Below are 21115 nucleotides of genomic sequence, written 5' to 3' on the forward strand. Positions count from 1 at the left end.
TTAAGTTTCACTGATTTTTCAGCATCTACTGAGATGATTTTTATATGGTTTTCTTCTCTAATCTGCTAATGCAGTAAAATTACAGTAATTGGTTTTCTACTGTTGAAACATCTCTGTATTACTCCACTAAATCCTGTTTGATAATTACTAATTATTTTTTGATAAACTGCTTGATTTTCCCCTTTTTAAGTCCTTTTCTTTTTTCTAGGACTTCTGCATATGTTCTTACAAGTGACCTACAGTTTTGTTTTACCCTGTGTTAACTACACAATTTTGTAATCAAGGATAAGCCTAATGCATGACCAATTTTTCAAACAATTCGAAATACAATTCTATATACCAAAAAAGATAACAATGTATAGAAAAATTTAAGTTATTCTATCATGTGCCAGTGTTTACATTTTTTAGTCACCTTAGAAAAAATGATTTTAAAAGCATACTGTACAATTTTTCACCTACACTAGATTTTGATACAAAGGAAAGCAGACATTACTTAAAAAAATTACTTGGGAAAAATACTTTGATGGTCATTTACATTATTAATAAAATAATCCAGCATTTGATTATATCATTAAAATTTGTCTCTACTGGGGGGAGGGGTAGGGATAGCATTAGGAGATATACCTAATGTAAATGACGAGTTAATGGGTGCAGCACACCAACATGGCACATGTATACATATGTAACAAACCTGCACGTTGTCCCCATGTACCCTTGAACTTAAAGTATAAAAAAAAAAGTGTTAAAAAAAAAGTTGTCTCTACTAATAATTCCATTTTAACATCAGCTATATTTTAATAAAAGTCATTGGTATAAAATTAGTTTTATAAATTATCCTTTGCTTCAATTTTCTAAATTATATGGAACGACCATAACAGATAGACACTAAAATTCTAACCCTGAAAAGCAAATTCAAAATATTACAAAATAAGCATGACCCTCACAGCATTTTTGAAATAAATGTCTCACAATATATTAAAAAATCAGAAAGGCACACAAAAATTTACTTTCACTGAAAACAATTCAAAAGGATAACATTTCTGCTTTAGAAAGCATTGGTATAATTTAAACCGCATATTTCTTTCTCATGAAACACAACTATTTGCTTTAATGAATACATTATTGCGTATGAGCCCAGGAAAATGCTGATATTTAAAATATGTAATACCATCCAATGGGTTAATAAACTTATAAACGATAATAATGAGTCTTTTGTAATGTGCTTTGGCATTTTAATTAAATGATCATAAGCCAATTTTATTGGTATAATATGTTTTAACTCAAGGCTATAGCAACAATGTGCTAAAAGCGGTACTAAATCTCACACCTGATTCCTCTCTTATGATTAACTAAAGAATGCATTTACTCTCTGACAAAATAACCCAAGCAATCGGTTCTTAGAACTATCCCATACCCTCACCGTATTATTAGTTCCTAACTCCTAACCTCTAATTTTGGCTAGTTATTTCAATTCAACTTTTTTTTTTTTTTCACTTTTTTTTTTTTTTTTTAATTATTATTATACTTTAAGTGCTAGGGTACACGTGCATAACGTTTATATCATGTATAACTCCCCAATGCAATCCCTCCCTCCTCCCCCCTCCCCATGATAGGCCCCAGTGTGTGATGTTCCCCTTCCCGAGTCCAAGTGATCTCATTGTTCAGTTCCCACCTATGAGTGAGAACATGCGGTGTTTGGTTTTCTCTTCTTGTGATAGTTTGCTAAGAATGATGGTTTCCAGCTGCATCCATGTCCCTACAAAGGACGCAAACTCATCCTTTTTTATGGCTGCATAGTATTCCATGGTGTATGTGCCACATTTTCTTAATCCAGTCTGTCACAGATGGACATTTGGGTTGATTCCAAGTCTTTGCTATTGTGAATAGTGCCGCAATAAACATACGTGTGCATGTGTCTTTGTAGTAGAGTAATTTATAATCCTTTGGGTATATACCCAGTAGTGGGATGGCTGGGTCATATGGTACATCTAGTTCTAGATCCTTGAGGAATCGCCATACTGATTCAACTCTTATTTAAGCTAACCATTTACATTACCATGTTACCCCAGAAAAGACACTAGAGTTGATGACATAAAAATACTGAAATATTTAAAGAACATTAGCTTTCAAACTTTTTCTAAAGGCAACCCACAATAAGAAATATATTTCCCATCTGGACTTAGTGAAGATACATACACACCCCTAAGTTTCATAAAATACCTTCGCTATGTATAGCAGACCCTGCTACTTTCCATCACTTGAAACAAACAAACAAACAATTTCCTGCTCTTTGCCCACTAGAATGTTTTTGCCATCACTAATGGATAGCAATCCTTTGTTTTAAAATAGTTATGAGAGATCTCTGGGGGCACTGTTGTTGAAGTACAAGAAATAAAAATTGTAGGTAATGCTCCTCATAGTATCATTACAAAAACACAGTTGACATTTCAAGGTATGTTCTATGTATACAGAATTTAAACAGTGGGGAATGTTACCCAGAAGCTTTGTAAAAATACATATTCCTTCCATACAAATGAATATTTGGCAATAAAAAGAAAATGAAGTATTGATACATGCTACAACATAGATCAACTGTGAAAACATTATGCTGAGTAAAAGAAGCCAGTCACAAAAGACCACATACTATATGATTCCATTTATATAAAATGTTCAGATTAAACAAATCTGTATAGAGACAGAAAGTAGATTAGAGGCTGCCTAGGGCTGCGCGGTTGAGGGAAGAATGGGGAGTGGCTGCTACTGGAAAAAGGATTTCCTTTGGGGTTACAAAAATGTTCTAAAATTGATTGTGCAGATTGCTATGCAACTCTATAAATACATAAAACCATTTAACTGAAAACTTTTAACGGGTGAATTACATATAGTATGTGAATTATATCTCAATAAAGCTATTTTTTTAAAAATACACATCCCAAGAGCTGCTAAATCATCATCTTTGGACACAGAGCCCTACATTCTATATTTTGACATGTTGCACAGGTTAACTTTAGTAGTCAGTCTAGAACCATTCTCAAAATTTGTGTACTACAACACCAAACAATTAAGCAATTTAAAAATAATACAGCAACTCAATATAAATAACTGAATTTTATATATATTACACAATAGTGTGGAATAAGAAGAGAATGTTTACATATTCATATACTCTTGGGTAAGTTACACGAAGGTAAAGATTGTATTCATCTTCTAATGGTCCATATTGCCCTACATATAAGATATTCAAACATTTATGAAATGAAAATACTAAGCTGTTCCTCTAAGATCACACAGGTATTTTCAGGACACTATTTCTATAGTGAAGAGGATAATATGAAACACAAAACATCCACGCTGAGAGAACTGTTTATGTTCTTTTTAAAAATCACAGCCAAAGTACTAAAGTGTAATATAATATATTCAAGGAGCGCCCTCTGGTGGCTTAATGGTCACTCCTTTGCTTTAAAAGAACTTTAAAAAAAACCTGTGACTGTTACAGGAACTGGAGCAAAGAAAAGTCTTACAATACATGAATATTTTGTGGACAGGTTGAATAATAACAACTTAATGCACATTAGCTTAAATTTGTGCAATTAAAACATGACAGTATCTTAAGTGGTTAAAGCTTTCCTTTTTCATGCTTGAAGTTAAAAATTCTAACGAGTCATTGTGAATTTCAACCTAAAAGATGCTTTAATTTCCAGGGTTTTGCAAATGAAGTCTTTTTTAAAAAAATGAGATAAAAAAATCAAGGGAAAGGCCATGTGTGGTGGCTCATGCCTGTAATCTCAGCACTTCGGGAGGCGGAGGTGGGTGGATCACTTGAGCTCAGGAGTTTGACAACAGCTTGAACAACATGGCAAGACCCCGTCTCTACAAAAATTACAAAAAATAGCTGGGTGTGGTAGTGTGCATATGTAGTCCCAGCTACTTGGGAGGCTGAGGTGATTGCTTGAGCCTGGGAGGTAGAGGCTGTAGTGAGCCAAGATTGCACCACTGCACTACAGCTTGAGTGCAGTGCAGGCCCTGTCTCAAAAAAAAAAAAAAGAAAGAAAGAAAGAAAAAAAACAAATCAAGGGAAAAACTTATTTTTACAATCATGCAAAAATCATATTTAAAATACTTCAGAAATCTGGGGTTGATTTTCCTTTAATTCTTTTAATTGTTAGAAGATTTGAAAAACTTTCCACACAATTGATTGCTATTTCTTTTTTATCCTACTTTTTGTTTTCTTCAAATGTTGTTTTTCTTTCATTGTGATAAAATACATAAAACAAAATTTATCATTTTAATCATTTTTTTAAGCGTGCAGTTCTGTGGCATTAAATACTTTCACATTGCTGTTCACGGAAACTTAGTTTTAAGTGAAAAAAAAAAAATTTTTTTTTTTTTTGAGGTAGAGTCTCGCTCTGTCACCCAGGCTGGAGTGAAGTGATCTCTGCTCACCACAACCTCCACCTACCAGGTTCAAGTGAATCTTCTGCCTCAGTCTCGCAGGTAGCTAGATTACAGGCACATGTCACCATGCCTGGCTAATTTTTGTATTTTTACTAGAGACAGGGTTTTGCCATGTTGGTTAGGCAGGTCTTGAACTCTTGACCTCAAGTGATCCATCTACCTTGGCCTCCCAAAGTGCTGGGATTATAGGCATGAGGCAGTGTGCCCAGCCAGTGAAATGTTTTTAAATTAAGCTATATAATATTTCAAGTGCTGATTATTATTTAGTTCTCAATGGTCTAGCTCAGACCATATTTGTCTGCCTGATGAAGTTTGAGGGCAACGACTCTGCCTGAAATTCAAAACATTTATGACTACCATCTGAATCATTTGCCTATGATTCAGAATATTTGATAGTAGAGATATTATTCAGAATATTATCTATTGAAATCTGAAAATTCCAGAGCATGCTGTTTTTATAAACTGCATATTAACTGAAAATAAGGAAAACATTAAGAAAACCAACACATTACTTGATTCTATCAGCCATATGAAGAAAAAGATTATACACTTGGCTACAATCTTGCCCAAACACTAGGGACTTTCTATGATATCATTTATCCAGATTCACCAACAGTTCTGAACTCTCCCTTTAGTCAGGCTGATACATGGCCAAGAGATAAGGCAACTCGCTTGTACAAGTCCACTCGAGCGTGTATTCCTTACAGACATAATGACATAAAGATACAAACACCCTCAACTTCCCATCTCTTTCTACCCCCACAATGGCAGTTTTATTCCCTGGGAAGACAGAGAACTCTATGTGTATATATTCCAAACATTAAAATGGATTACATTTGTAAACCATTTAGAATAAATAAGCATCTTAAAAATGGTCCATGAAATAAATTTCCTTTGAATTCGTATTTCTCTGAACTCTATTAGAAAACATAAAACATATTTCCAAAGAAATTTTGATCCAGGGCACAATTTTTTTAAAAAGAGAACATTAATAAGAATCCAACCAACCTGACTGATTTCATATCAATGAAATACAATACAACCACCAATAATCACAAGTAAAAATATACAAAAAGTATATATAACACTAAGTAAAAACAGAAAATTATCTATAAACTTTCTGAGCTATATTAAAAATACAAGCAATATATATTTGAATATAACATGGTGGCTCATGCCTGTAATCCTAGCACTTTGGGAGGCCGAGGCGGGTGGATCACTTGAGGTCAGGAGTTCGAGGCCAGCCTGGCCAACATGGTGAAACCCCATCTCTACTAAAAATACAAAAAAATTAGTCGGGCATGGTGGCACATGCCTGTAATCCCAGCTACCCGGGAGGCTGAGGCAGGAAAATTGCCTGAACCTGAGAAGCGGAGGTTGCAGTGAGCCAAGGTCACGCCATTGCACTCCAGCCTGGGGGACAAGAGTAAAACTCCATCTCAAAAAAAAAAAGAAAAAAAAAAAAAAACCCAAAAAACACATAGGAAGTCCCACAACAAAATTAAGTAAAATTAAATGCAGTGTGTAAATACTGGTGACGTTTTATTCTTTTATTATATAAAACTCTTAAAAGCACACTAAAAATTATAGTGTTTATTAAAATACATACTTCACATAAAAATATTACAGATCAAAGTTATACTACTCAAATTACTTCAAAGAACCAAATAACTTTAACAGAAATCAAGTCTCTATTTCAAGAATTAGATATGTATGTACAGAATCAATTTCAAATGTTCTAGAACTTCCGGTTCATTACCTCAACCTGAAGTAGTTTTTTACATTAAATTTTATTTTTAAAAATGGATACATAATAATTGTACACATTTATGGGATAGATGTGATATTCTGACACATGCATACAATGTGTAATGATCAAATAAGAGTAACTGGGACATCCATCACCTCAGCAGCTACTTTTAAACATTAAGAATAAAAGCTTAGCCTTGTTGCGGTGGCTCACACCTGTAATCCCAGAACTTTGGGAGGCCGAGGTGGGTGGATCACTTGAGGCCAGGAACTATTTGCCAAGAATCAGTGAACAACAACAACAAAAATCCCCACGCTCATGAATTTCTGCACTGTAATAGAGGAAAGTGGTAATAAACTAATTGAAAATAGATTAGCAAGGGATAACATTGTGGAGAAAAACAGAGCAGAGTAGACTAGAAATGTGGGGATGGCGTAGAGGGATGGCTGTTACTTGATACACTGTGATCAAGAAAGGCTCTATTCATAAAGCAAGTTTTGAGCACAGACCTCAAAGCAAAGACAGCAGCAGGTACAAACTCGTTTTTGCAGGTAAGTACTTGGCATGTTTAAGGGCAGGGCAACAGGTTTGGCATGGCTGTACTCGGGCTAGCAAGGGAAGAGTAGTAAATGAGGCTTGGAAAGGTAATGAGGCTGTCGGGGGCTTCGTAGATGGTTGTAAAGACTCTGGATTTTTTGTTTGTTTGTTTTTGAGACCAAGTCTCACTCTGTTGCCGGGCTGGAGGGCAGTGGTGCGACCTCAGCTGACTGCAACCTCCGCCTCCCGGGTTCAAACAATTCTCCTGCCTCAGCCTCCTGAGTAGCTGGGATTACAGCACCCACCACCATGCCCAGCTAATTTTTTTTTTTTTTTCGTATTTTTAGTAGAGATGGGGTTTCACCATGTTGGCCAGGATGGTCTCAATCTCTTGACCTCGTGAGATCAAGGTCACGAGGCCCGCCTCCCAAAGTGCTGGGATTACAGCCATGAGCCACTGCGCCAGGCCGACCCTGGCTTTTACTGAGTGGGATGAAAAGTCACTGAAAAGTTTCAAGCAGGAGAGTGTAATGATCTGACTTCCAAAATAAAAGGAACATTTGGGCTGCTCACATGAGAGCAGACTGAAGAGGGTAAGTCTGAAAGCAGTTAGACTAATCAGGACATTAATATTATAACCCAGGTGGAAAATGAGGGTGGCTAGGACTAATATGGTGGTAAAAATAATGAGAAGTAGTCAGACTGTGAATACATTTTGAAGTCACGATTGACAGGATATGATGTAGAAAGAGTAGTCAATAATGACTCCAATATGGAAGATGAGAACAAATGGAAGGGCAGAGTTCCCATTTACTGAAATAAGATCAATTTGGAGGGAGAATGAAATCAAGAGTTCATTTTTATATATGTTAATTTTGAGATGTCTATTAGATACACAACTGGAGATGTTAAGACAGATATCAGTCTCAAGTTCAGGAAAGGAGTCCATGGTGGAGATACAAATTTGAGACTCAGCTTATGTAGATGTTATCCTCTAGAAAGTTCGTATGGATACAAAAGAGAAGATATCTGAGGACTGAGACCTTGAGCACCTCAGCATTTAAAAGCCCTGGAGGTGAGGAGGAACTTGCAAACGAGGCTGAGAAGCAGCAGTCAATGAGGTAGGAAGAAAATCAGAAGAATGTAATACCAGGGACTCAAATGAAGAGAATATTTAAAGAAGGAGGGAGCAATCAAGTGAATCAAAAACTGAGGTCAAGGAAGAAGAAAAATGACCCGTGGATTTAACAATACAGACGTCAGGAACCATTTCACAATAGTTGTTTTATAACAGCTGTGACAAAGAAAGCCATGAATGAAGTGGGTTCAAAATGAAATAAACTAGAGAGAGTATAGACAATCTTTTGGGAAAGTTTTGTTGTTAAAGGGACCAGAAATCTAGAGAGGTAGTTGGAAGGACATAAGGGAAAGTTCCTTTTTAAAAAAACTTAAGATACAGGATATTTGTTTGCTAACATGAATGATTCAGTAGAGAGAGAAAAGGATAATGATGCAAGAAAGAGCACAAAGTCCTTTAGCAGGCAAAAAAGAATCACAGTATACAAATAGTTGAGTTGACCCTAGTTGGGAACAGAAACAGGTCATCCAAAGTAAAAGGAAGAAAGGCAAAATATTTGCCAACAGGGAAGACTGACTAGCAGAAGTAAATGTGGGGAAGTTTTCTTCCAATTGCTTCTATTTTCTCAGTGAAGTAGGAAGAAAATATTGGTCCTTGTGAAAAGCAAAGAGAAGGTAAAAAAATAATCACCTAGGAAGTAGAAGAGTAAATACACTGAGGAAATATAATAGGGTGACCAGAAGGTGCTAATTTGACATTCTTGGTTACATACTGAAAGTTAGACTAGTTACAATAGTCATATGCTTTCTCCAGCCATATTCCACTGACCAGGTTCAGGCACAAAGGAAGTGGAGAGTTGGATTTCACAAAGTTCAGTTTTTTTGGTTATTGGTTATTGGTAATAATGGAAGAGAGGACAAGAGAGCTGACCTTTTGGAAATTATTATAAATGAATATGGAATTTAAGCCAGGTAAGGAAAATAGAAACAAAGAGGGAGGAATAAAGGAGGCTATTAGGATTCATGGATCCAAATGGGACAGATGTTTTGGAGGCAGACTCCTAAAGAAATAAGCTAGAAACACAGGGAGTGGTGACCAGGGAATGGGATGATTATAAATGAGGCTAAGAAAGAGTTGTTATTATTGATAATGAAAATTTTAATGGCGCGGCAATGGGTGAGACTTTTAAGTTAAAGTGGGAGACAAGATATTTGAAAGAGAATGATCAAGAAAATAAGCCAGGCACAGTGGCTCCTGCCTGTAATCCCAGCACTTTGGGAGGCCAAGGCATGCACTGCTGGAGCCCAGGAGTTTGAGACAAGCCTGGGTAACATAGTGCAATCCTACCTCTACAAAAAATAAAAAATTAGCTGGGTGTAGTGGCACTCGCCTATGGGTCAGCTACTTAGGAAGCTGAGGAGGGTGGATTGCTTGAGCTCAGGAAGTGGAGGCAGCAGTGAGCCATGACTGCACTACTACTGTCCTCTAGCCTGGGCAACAGAGCAAGACTCTTTCTCAAAAAAAAGTAAAGAGAAAGAAAGAAAATGAAAACAAAAGGCCATGTTCTATAGGAAGTATCATCTTTTTTTATACTAAAACTGTAAAGAATTATGACAATGTTGGAAGGACAGTGAGTCAGGTGTTAAACTCTTCAAAAGACAAGGGTTGGCTGGGCGCAGTGGCTCACACCTGTAATCCCAGCACCTTGGGAGGCCGAGGTGGGCGGATCACGAGGTCAGGAGATCAAGACCATTCTGGCTAACACGGTGAAACCCTATCTCTAATAAAAGTACAAAAACAAAATTAGCCGGTCGTGGGGGCGGGCGCCTGTAGTCCCCACTACTCGGGAGGCTGAAGTGGAGAATGGCATGAACCCAGGAGGCGGAGCTTGCAGTAAGCTGAGATTGTGAGCTTGAGCCACTGCACTCCAGCCTGGGCGACAGAGGGAGACTCCGTTTCAAAAAAAAAAAAAAGACAAGGGTCTATAAATGACTCTAACACAGAGGAGCAGTAGGTGATACAGTCTGGTAGCAAAAGCATCAAGGTAGAGGGATGAAGAGAATGGCAGGGTTAGGCAGCAGGGAAAGTCTGGCAACGAGAAGCAAGTCATCCTGTGTCTTCACTCAGTATTAAGGAATTAGAGAGAAAACAGCCAGCATGTAAGAGAGCTGCAGAACAGTGTGTTCAGGGACAAACCAGGTTTTCAAGCAAAAAAGGTGAAGACATTTTTAGAAGTTTAAAATACAGTGGATTTTGCCAAGAATGTACTATAAGAGAGTTTTCTGGGAAGAAGTTATAGGTTGGTGCAAAACTAATTGGGGTTTTGCTTTCAATGACAAAAACCCCAATTACTTTTGCACCAATCTATAGAAAACTATGCAGGGGGTGGGGGCAGATCGGGGTATGACCAGAGTCTTACAGCGATGGGAGAGTTTAGGCAGTGAGGGAAAGCTGGAGTCCTAGGCTTCTTGTGGTGACTGAAGTAAAGAGAGATAAAAGGGTAAGATGGAATTGACCCACTCGGGTTTGAATACATCTTTTTAAAGATAGATAAAACCAGCATGCCAGTTATACTGCCCCTCAGCTCCAAATCTACTCTTCACTGTCCAGATTGTGATGTTAGAGTTGGACGTTGTAAACATTTCTTCTTTGATTGCTAACACAATATTAAGCTTTCTCAGTAAAATTGAGAGGGTCACTGCAAAGGATGAAGCTTCTCTTCCTGATTAGTATGCTTCCTTTCTTCTTGTTACTGCAGCAAGTGGGACACACAGCAGCACTCACCCCTACAGGCACCTTCCAGGAGTGTTTGGCCAGTGCCCCTATCAGCTTCCCTGTGAGTTTCAGCAGCACCTGCAAGAACAGCTTCCCACAGAGTTCTGCTGATGCCTCAGCCAGCATCCCAGCTAGAGCAGCATCAGACAAGGTCCACTGGCACCCCAGCAGGCTTCCCAGTGAGTTCAATCACTCCTCAAGTGGCTTCCCAGTACATTCTACTGACACTCCAGGCAGTTTCGCAGGGAGTTTCATAAGCTCCACAGTGAACACTTTCCTCTTTGCCAGCCCCACACTGTGGTGCCATTGAGTCAGCTACTGCCATACTCTACCCAGTAAGGTCTGAATCTCAGCCTTCAGGATGGGGTTAGGGTTTAAAATGTGTGTCTTCTTTGGGTACTCTGCTTTAGCACTAGGAATAGCAGCTGCTTCCTGTATCTGCTATTACCGTATGCTTAAAAAAAAATTTTTTTATGATCTATCATTTTATTATTATAATTTTTCTAAATTTCTTTATTTTTGGTTTTTTTTTTGAAACAGAATCTTATGGTCACCCAGGCTGGAGTGCAGTGGCGCAATCTTTGGCTCACTGCAACCTCTGCCTCCCGGGTTCAAGTGATTCTCCTGCCTCAGCCTCCTGAGTAGCTGGGACTACAGGTGTGCGCCACAACACCCAGCTAATTTTTGTATTTTTAGTAGAGACAGGGTTTCACCATGTTGGCCAGGCTGGTCTGGAACTCCTGCCCTCAGGTGATCCAACCTCCTTGGCCTCCCAAAGTTCTGGGACTACAGGTGTGAACCACCACACCTGACCTATGACAGATTTTAAACCAAGTGACTGATCATTCCTACTATATAAAGTTTATCTTATAGCAGTGTGTATACATACATATCTAAGGTTGTGTATATGTATATGTATGTGTATGTAATCCAAATGAAACAAGTTCTATACAGCAAAGTATGCAGCTACTGACATAAAATGCCAAATTCCTGCAACTATCACTGCGTTCTTGGGCACGCTGCTTAAATTCTACAGGCCTTCATTTTTCATGTGAAATATGATAGAGTAGATTACATGATCACATTCCTTCCAGCTCTATGATTCTGTTTATCTGACTGTGAATTCTCAATACCAAATATTTCCAGATTTTTATCAAGAATGTCATAGGTATTTATTTCATTTATGCACAAACCCAAACGGCTCTGCTTAGGTTGTTCAAAAGTTATTTCATTTATAATGTCACTCACTTTTTATTGCACTAATTATATTATTTAATATATTTACTTAAAGACTTTTTATGACTCATGTAGGGCTTCTCAGTTTTAGAGGATTGGTAAAACACAGGAGGAGGACATTCCTTGGTAACTTAATAAAAGCAATCCTATAATATCAAGGTAACTGAATTGGGCTGCAATGAAATAAGACTGAATTGAATTTGTTATTAACACACAGTCTGTAACATGATCATACCTGTTTATGTTTTTGCAGTGGTTTCTTTTCATATAATTTTTTCTCTCCATATTTCTTATATGTTAAAGGTATTCCATATTTAGCGGCAGGCTTTGTAATTTTCTGAGCAGGCATAACAGAAATCGAGTTTTGTCCTGAAGCTGGTCTTTTAGCTAAACGAAAAGATACAAAGAATTTTGTCTGCAGTTCTTTACATTAACTCTTTACTTTCAGAATTCTTCAAGATAGCACTGTTTAATTTTCATAATCATTGATACTATTTGAAACTTTCTATCAAATATCTTAATTCATCCCTTAGTATTTACTAATGTCTTAACTCTTTTACCATAAAGTCACTTTTTGACAGAAGCTAAAAGCCAAATTCCTCTAACATGTTGAAGTTTTTAACATAAAAAAAAAAATCCCTAAAATTGACTGTGGGTAATGGTTGCATGTATTGGTGAATATACTAAAAATAATTTAATCATGAATATGCTAAAAAAGCGTTTAACTGTAGACACCAAATGGTATGGTATGTGAGTTATGTATCAATAGAGCTGTTAAAAATAATTTTTAAAAAATTCACATTTTAGAAACTACTTTCAAAATCAGAAGATAATCAAAAGCAACTGTTAAACATTAATTATATCAATATAAGCAACTTTTTTCCTTCATATAATGTCTGAAAGGTATCTATACCTACAGACCTTCAAAAAAGAAATATCTTAAAACAATCACTATCACTAAGGGTTCCACAAAATGGGTACCTTATAGACTGCTGGCAGAAATATAAACTGGTTAAACTTTCCAGAGAGCAATCTATATTAAGAATATTATTTATGAATTGAATATTAAAGAAATAATCAGAGAAACTCCATGCACAAGAATAAACCCTACAGTATTGTGTATTTAACCCTTATTGAAGCCTAGATGGGGTTCAGTCTTAGAAGGGATAAGTTAAAGAAAAACATCCTAAGGTAATAAAAAGAAAATTCTTCTATTTACTCACATCTCTGGAGGATATTAAAAGAAGTCAGAGTATAGTCTACATAAACCCTTATTGAAACCCTCTTTCCCTCTCTTATTTTTAATATCTGCCAAGATACCCCTCTGCTCAAACTCTTCTAAAGCGTGAGCAGCAGCTTGCTTTCTTCCACTTCCAGACTGCTCTCTAGCTCAGCATTTTATAATGTGCTAAATCAATTTATCAATTTAAATCAATTTCTTCCAGAAGTGTTCTTCCTTTTTAGCGGGGGGAAAGGAGAAAAAAATTTAACTGGTTCAAAATGAAATCCTACGGCTAAACTCAGTTCTTCAAAAAAATGTAATTGTAATAGAAAATGTTCATCATATAATAGTATAAATTAAAAGAAAACTTCTAATAATGCATTCTCAATTTGTAGTTATTATGCACATATTATCACAGAAAAATATATCAAATATAACAGTGTGTGTTAAAATTGGGGTAATTTTTATTTCTTTTAAAACATTTTTATAATAAATATTTTTCATATAATTTAGTAAACTCTTTTAAAAATAAAAACAATATAAGCCATTAAGTCGGCATTTGAGAGATTCAGAAGTAATTTTTGTTGACAATATGGGATATACAATGTGACAGGGTAAGGTTTTCCAAACACATACTCCAACTGCATCTTGACCCAGAAACCAGGAAGCATGAGCAAAAAAAGATTTCCCTTCGAGAGTTCAACTGTACAATCAAATTAGAGCATACACATACACATATACACACAGAGTCACAATACTGCAACCTGGCTAAATGTGTTAATAGAATCAAAGAAATAGAGTGTATGCCAGAAAAGGGGCTAGAGGCACAAAAGCATAAAAAATAAAGATTTCTAAGAAACAGATATGAAAAGTCCCATCTACTTTCTAGAGAAAAGGAAGAATTACCTACCTGATTTTAGAGCATTTTTCAGGATCAGTGACAAGGCTACCTATGACATGAAGTTTAACATAGGGGACTGGAGGCCACAAAGTATTTATCAGTAATACTACTCCTATTAAGCATTTCATTCAACCAAATGCTCTTACAACAAATTACTTTCTAATTCCCATATGGGTTTATCCACATGGAAAGAACATGCTGACACTGGGTATTTCCAGCTTTTGTGACAAAGAGCCTTTTGATTAAGATATGACTTCTACGAAGCTTGACTGTCCACCGCCCAGAGAAATCATGCCGATTCTTGGTCTCTTGTAAATTCTGTTTAAGTGAGTTGACTTCCCAGGGATTGGTGGTCTCTGCAATGAGAGGATGTCTAAGGGTCTTTAAGAAGGGCGAAATGCAGCAGGTGGCTCACGCCTGTAATCCCAGCCCTTTGGGAGGCCAAGGCAGGTGGATCATGAGGTCAGGAAATTGAGACCATCCTGGCCAACAGGGTGAAACCCTGTCTCTACTAAAATACGGAAAATTAGCTGGGCGTGGTGGCAAGCACCTGTATTCCCAGCTACTTGGGAGGCTGAGGCAGGGGAATCCCTTGAACCTGGGAGGCAGAGGTTGCAGTGAGCTGAGATTGCGCCACTGCACTCCAGCCTAGAGACAGAGCAAGACTCCATCTCAAAAAAAAAAAAAAAAAAAAAGAAGGGCTAAATGCAGCTTGCCTTCCTGAGAACACACTCTCATACCACTTCTAGCTAAATGGGCTCATTTGTATGATATCTATTTTTATTAATTTATCCAAACTCAAAATGGAGTAGCACAAAGAATTACGTTTGAAAAACAATATACCCTTCACATATTAAATAACTTCCGTTGATTTTAGAAATCCGTTCTGAAATCATTCTATTCAGGAAAAAAATAATTTCCCTCTCACATAGATACATCTAAATACACACACATAGTATATAACCATATCCACAATTTTACAACGATTCTAATACCACTGGTCACATTGTTTAAAATAAAACCTATCTTTAATAAAGTGATTGACTTCACATTCACTTACTTAAAAAAATTCAGAATACGAACTATTTCTCAAAGAAAATATTTTATGACCGAGTGTGGTGGCTCACACCTGTAATTCCAGCACTTTGGGAGGCCGAGGCGGGTGGATCACCTGAGGTCAGGAGTTTGAGACCAGCCTGGCCAACATGGTGAAACCCCATCTCTACTAAAAATACAAAAAAATTAGCTGGGCTTGGTGGTGGATGCCTGTAATCCCAGCTACTTGGGAGGCTGAGGCAAGATAATTGCTTGAACCCAGGAAGCGGAGGTTGCAGTGAGCCGAGATTGCGCCACTGCACTCCAGCCTGGGCAACAAGAGCGAAACCTCATCCCCCCCCCCAAAAAAAGGTAATATTTTATATGAAGATTTACACCAAAACCGAACTTTTTATAATTCTATAACAACATTCTCAAAATATCAGCTACGCATCAAAGACATAAGATTTTAGGCCAGATTTCATTTAAATAAAATGGACAAGAAATGAGAATGTTGTTATTAAGAAACTATATATTGCCATAAATCATTAATAATTCTAAGGTGCATTTCCTCTGTATTAATTTATCCTAGAATTATCCCAACTTACTATATCAACATATATTTCCAGTTTAATTAGGTTTGATTATCACAAACAGATGAAAGGTTTCATATCAGATTTCATTTACCTGGTATGGGCTGTGATCCAAACTTTGAAAACGTTTTTAGACAAAATTCTTCTGCAATAAGCTTAGATTGAAAGAGAAAAAAAAAAATCAGAAAAGATGTTACATTTTCAAAATAAAAAACCTACCCATTAATCATAATACATTTTCCCCTTTTTCAGTAATATTTATGTTGCCAAACAAACTGTACTAAAACCAAGGGGAAAAAAAAAAAAAAAGAAGCCCAGGTGTCATGGTTCATGCCTGAAATCCCAGCTCTTTAGGAGGCCGAGGGGAAGATCACTTGAGCACAGGAGTTAGAGGTCAGCCCTGGCAACATAGTGAGATCTCATCTCTATTTTAAAAATTAAGAAAAATTTTTTTAAAAATCCATTCAATAAATTCCTCTCATGGTAACTCCCTCCCAATCTTATTTATGCATGTATCTATGGGTGTGTATTTTTGAGACAGGGTCTCACTTTGTCACTCAGGCTGGAGTACAGTGAGACAACAATGGCTCACTGCAGCCTTGACCTCCCAGGCCCAAGCAACCCTGCCATCTCTCAGCCTCCAATTAGTTGGGACCACAGGCCTGTGTCACCATGCCAGGCCGATTTAAAAAAAATTTTTTTTGGTATTTTTTTATGGAGATGGGGGTCTCCTTACGTTGCTCAGGCTGGTCTCAAATGTATGGGATCAAGTGATTCTCCTGCCTTAGTGTCCCAAAGTCCTGGGATTAAAGGTATGTGCCACCATGCCTGGCACTAATGTATTAGTTCTCCAGATAGAGGTTTTCTTCTCAAATTAATCTAATGAGCAAGGTAGGCAACCAAACATTACTTGCCTATTTCATCTCTCAGCAATTTAACACAACTACCTATCTGGAAAAATCTCTATATTCTATGTGCATCCATAGCCTTCATTTTCTTCAAAACTACTGAAGAATCACTTCATTATCAAAAGAAATTATCTAGTAATCTCTCAGTTATTTTAACTTTACTCTGAATCTGCTTAACATCGCCAATGAGTTTTGTAACTCATAATTATAAATTATAATTAATTTTAAGTTATTGGATAAATATGTAAATATTCTTAATTTAACAAATGTCTCCATTTATATACTAGTATTAGTATAAACTCTCCATTATATATTCTCCAGTATTTATAAACATAGATGTTTATAAATCAGGAACAAAAATCATTTATATTTTCTGCAAGTAATTTTTTCTCCTTACTCCATACTTTTCTCTCCTTAAGTTCAAAACTATAATACCAACAAAGAGTTAACTCGGTTTAAGCTTTTTTTTCTTACTTTGTGGGGAAGGCAAAGGCAAGTGAATTTTCTCTTTTTTCAAGAGAACTGGGCCTTGGTGAGAGAATCTTCCTATAGTAACAGTGGTCCAGACACTCTGATAGGCAAAAAAAATACATGATCCGAGGGGGTCGTTTTTTCCATTAAGAAAACCCCTAGAGCAGTTCTCAAAGTCTCATACCAGCAGGATCAGCATCACCTGGAACTCAGTAAATATGCAAACTGTCAGGCTCCACCTTAAAATTACTGAAACCAAGACTGTGGTGCTGAGACTCCGCAATGCCCTCCAGGTGATTCTGATGCATGCTCAAATTTGAGAACCTTTTCGTTAGCAGACAAATGTACAGCCAAGTCTGGCTCACAGGCAATTTAGGGCAACTATGTGAATGTGTGTTCTCTTCTCAAAAAATGCATTTTTTTGCTTTTCTTTTTCTTGGAAGAAAACAGGTGGTTTATGATCTCAATCTTGTCCCTAAATCGAATCATTTCTTCCACTGTTGGAGAAGTCTTTCTTTTCCTGTGGTAATGCGCATGTGAATTGAGAGATGGGGCATACAGAATCCAAGAAGATCCTGAAATCCCTATGTTGTATTGTCCAATAGAGTAGCCACTACCCACATGCACCTATTTGAATTAAAATTTAAGATAAATATATATATATATGAATATATATATGAAGCTTTTCAGTTATACCAAGGACATTTCAAGTGCTTACTAACCACATATGGCTAGTGGCTGCAACATTGAACAATGCAGATACAGAGTATTTTCATTGTCACAGAGCATTCCACTGGACAGCCCCTATATTCCTAATGAATCAGAACTTATCCATAGTTTTTCAAGCCATATCCAGGGAGATGTTGCCAGAGTGCACAAGACTAAAAACTAGGCCCTATCAACCATGGCTGATGGTCTTGAGAGAATTAGGTACTAAAATGGTAGGGAGCATTATAGTGATACTGGAAATAATAGTTCATATGTTACAGTAAAGCTCATGAATTGTTTCACAGTTATAGTCTTTAAAAAAATATATCACAACTACTCAGGAGGCTGAGAGGAGGGAGGACTGCTTTAGCTCCAGAGGCGCAAGTTGCAGTGAGCTGAGACTGCGCCACTGCACTCCAGCCTGGGTGACAGAGTGAGACTCTATCTCAAACAAACAAACAAACAAAAGTGCCACAAAGCGTTTCACCTAAGTACAAGTAGATATATAGTAGAAAATAAATCTGAGACAGCAGATAAAGGTTTTTATCTTTAAACAACAAGTGATATACAGTAGAATATAAATCTGAGCAACAGCAGATAAAGGTTTTCACAAAGAATGAAATCTAAGTGGTGCTTAAATAGTAACAAGTAGGGTCTATGTATATACTAAACACATACTGTCAAATATTCCATTTGTGAATAATCACAATCTGCCCTTGTTTCTTTTCATATTATGAGTTTTGCACATTTTAAGCTCGAATATTTTCTCTTTCATTGCTAGCTAGCTAAATTCCAGTACCTCAGCCTTGAGACTATATGTCCCAACTCCTGGTATGGGGAGAAAGAAACCTCAGCAAGACTAAATGAAGTCATTGTTTATTCTCTAGTGGCTGCCAAAAAAACAATAGTACACTACATAATAAAAGTGTCCTCGCAAATGTTATTTATAACAAAGGAGTCTTGTAAGACACCCACGTTTCAGAGGCTGTTGCTATGACCTATACAAGTAACCTTTAATCTCCAAATGTTAGTTGGCTTTCTTGCATACTAATGCATTCTCCTGGTAGTAACAGTAAAATCAACATCTCTGTTTTCTGAAGAGTATTTGGTCACATGCATGTTCTGTTAAGCCAGAAGGACATATGATACTTCCTTCTCCTCCATGAGCATATAAAAGTAATAACAAAACTATAGTTTTGCTGAATATCTTATTTACTGGAGGTTAACAGTTATTTAACAAACGCCGCACTAAACCAGAAAAGTAAAACAATTCCAATTTCAGGTGATCACATTTTTATAACTTATGCTAACTGATTTGATATAGATTGCTTTAAAAATCTTATGAAATTAAAATTCAGTGAAACTCAACAATTATGCACCTATGTGTGCACTAAAGGAGAAATCATGAGTCAGTAATCTAGTATACCTACATATAAATGGTTTCTAGTCATTTTCTATCAAAAAGAATATAACTATAATCATGTAGATTATGTTAATAATACATTTATAGGCCAGGCGTGGTGGCTCATGCCTGTAATCCTAGCACTTTGGGAGGCCAAGGTGGGCAGATCACTTGAACTCAGGAGTTTGAGACCAGCCTGGGCAATATGGTGAGACCCTGTCACTACAAAAAACACAAAAATTTACTGGGCATGGTGACATGTGCCTATAATTCCAGCTACTTGAGAGACTGAGATGACAGGATGGCTTGAGCCCAGGAGGTGGCAGTTGCAGTGAGCTGTGATATGCCACTGCATTCTAGCCTGGGCAACATAACTACAACCTGTCTAAAAAAGAATTTAAAAAAACGTGTATTAGTAAAATACATTGATATGTAGGTAATATTTAAGACATTAAATATTTTGAGCACTTATATGCTAGACATTAAGCACTTTATGTGTATTATCACTTTTAATTCTCATAACAACCTCACAGATACATTCAATAATCCCTTTGCTCACAGGTGAGGAAAGTGAAGCATAGAAATGTTCAGTAATTTTACAGTTAGAAATCCAGAGAACAGAGGAATAATGCATAACTGGAAAGCAAACATTAAGAAAACAGTTACATAAGAATGGAAAGGCTGGGCGAACTGGTTCACACCTATAATCCCAGCACTTTGGAAGGCCAAGGCAGGAGCACCACTTGAGGCCAGGAGTTCAAGACAAGCCTGGACACCATAGTGAGACTACGTATCTAAAATTTTTTTTTTTAAATATTAGCTGAGTGTGGTGGTGCACACCTGTAGTCTCAGCTACTCAGGAGGCTGAGGCAGAAGGATTGCTTGAGCCCAGGAGTTTGAGGCTGCAGTAGGCTATGATTTTGCCATTGTACTCTAGCTTGCACAACAGAGCAATACTCTCATCTGAAGAAAAAGAAAGAGCACGGAAAGGAAAGTAGCACTAATGTAGTCTGAAAAAGGCACACCACTCCCCCAAAGTCCAGATGTGCTCTCCTCAACACTGGAGGCTATGTTCTAGCTAAGCAACATAACCCTACTGTTTAATTTTAAAGGAAAAAGAACATACCTGAGGTGAGAGAAACTTTTCAATGCGTTTGGCTATAAAACCTTTCTCCAATATGGAGTTGACTGATGGTCTATCCCTAGGATTTCTTTTAAATAACTGAGACACCAAACTGCGGAGATCATAGGAATAATGCAAAGACACAGGTGGAAAAGATCCGGATATTATCTTCAGTACCAAGTTTTTCATACTGCCAGCTTCAAACTAAAGTCCAGAAAATAAATAACATATAAGAAACATATATAAATTGAAACTGAGAATATCAGTAATAAGAAATAGTTCTTTTCCTACCAATATAGAATAGAAACACATCCTCTTCCAAATAATTAGAATATGTTTTCTAGAGCAAAGTTTAGTTGGTTATCTATAAATTAATATCAGCCCTCACAAAATAAGAATAATTTTTACTTATTCAAAATACTTAAAGATGGGATGTATTAAATAAACGTTTCATAAACTACGACAATAATCAAATGGTGAAAGGTTATGCCTTAGAGGTAGCAAAATTAGGGCCAAAGAACCACAAACAGAAAAAGAACAACCTGCTGGTCTTCATTTAAGACCTGCCTTTTAGTGCCTCTGTTGTAATGACTAGAACAAGAAATCAACTACAGAACTAAAAGTATTGGGGGAAAATTAATAAATAAAACTACTAATACTTTCCTTTTAGACAATGCTCACTATTATGTGTGCGTGTGATGCTCCTAAAAGCTATGGAAATCAGCAGTATAAAAATATCTTAATAGGAATACATATGTCAGAATTAAACACAACATAAACTTTAAAGTAAAAAGAAAACAAGAGGTGGGGCAGTTTAAAATCTGAAGATTTCATCTTGAAAGAGGGCAATATTAAGCTTTTGATATCTTCACTAAAATATTACAGAACAATTGTACAATGTTATCTTAATATACACATTAA

At 36.7% G+C, this 21115-nt stretch overlaps 1 protein-coding gene across 14 annotated transcripts in view; it reads right to left on the reverse strand.

Annotated features, from left to right (window-relative positions):
- Nucleotides 1-21115, reverse strand: part of NEK1 (NIMA related kinase 1) — a 204086-nt gene that overhangs the window by 149247 nt on the left and 33724 nt on the right. For 8 of the 14 annotated variants that reach the window (XM_033215660.1, XM_033215659.1, XM_033215662.1 and 5 more), the window contains exons 10-13: nt 20198-20398; nt 15677-15737; nt 12067-12218; nt 10605-10673 (exon numbers count right to left, since the gene is read on the reverse strand). In XM_033215660.1, the coding sequence (XP_033071551.1) occupies nt 10605-10673; nt 12067-12218; nt 15677-15737; nt 20198-20398 (483 nt within the window). The remainder of the gene's footprint in view (nt 1-10604; nt 10674-12066; nt 12219-15676; nt 15738-20197; nt 20399-21115) is intronic. The other 6 variants (XM_033215672.1, XM_033215671.1, XM_033215668.1 and 3 more) reach the window with 1 other exon arrangement.

This window comes from Trachypithecus francoisi, unplaced genomic scaffold, assembly GCF_009764315.1.
Source record: "Trachypithecus francoisi isolate TF-2019V2 unplaced genomic scaffold, Tfra_2.0 Lachesis_group1, whole genome shotgun sequence".
In the NCBI taxonomy this organism is placed as follows: Eukaryota; Metazoa; Chordata; class Mammalia; order Primates; family Cercopithecidae; genus Trachypithecus; species Trachypithecus francoisi.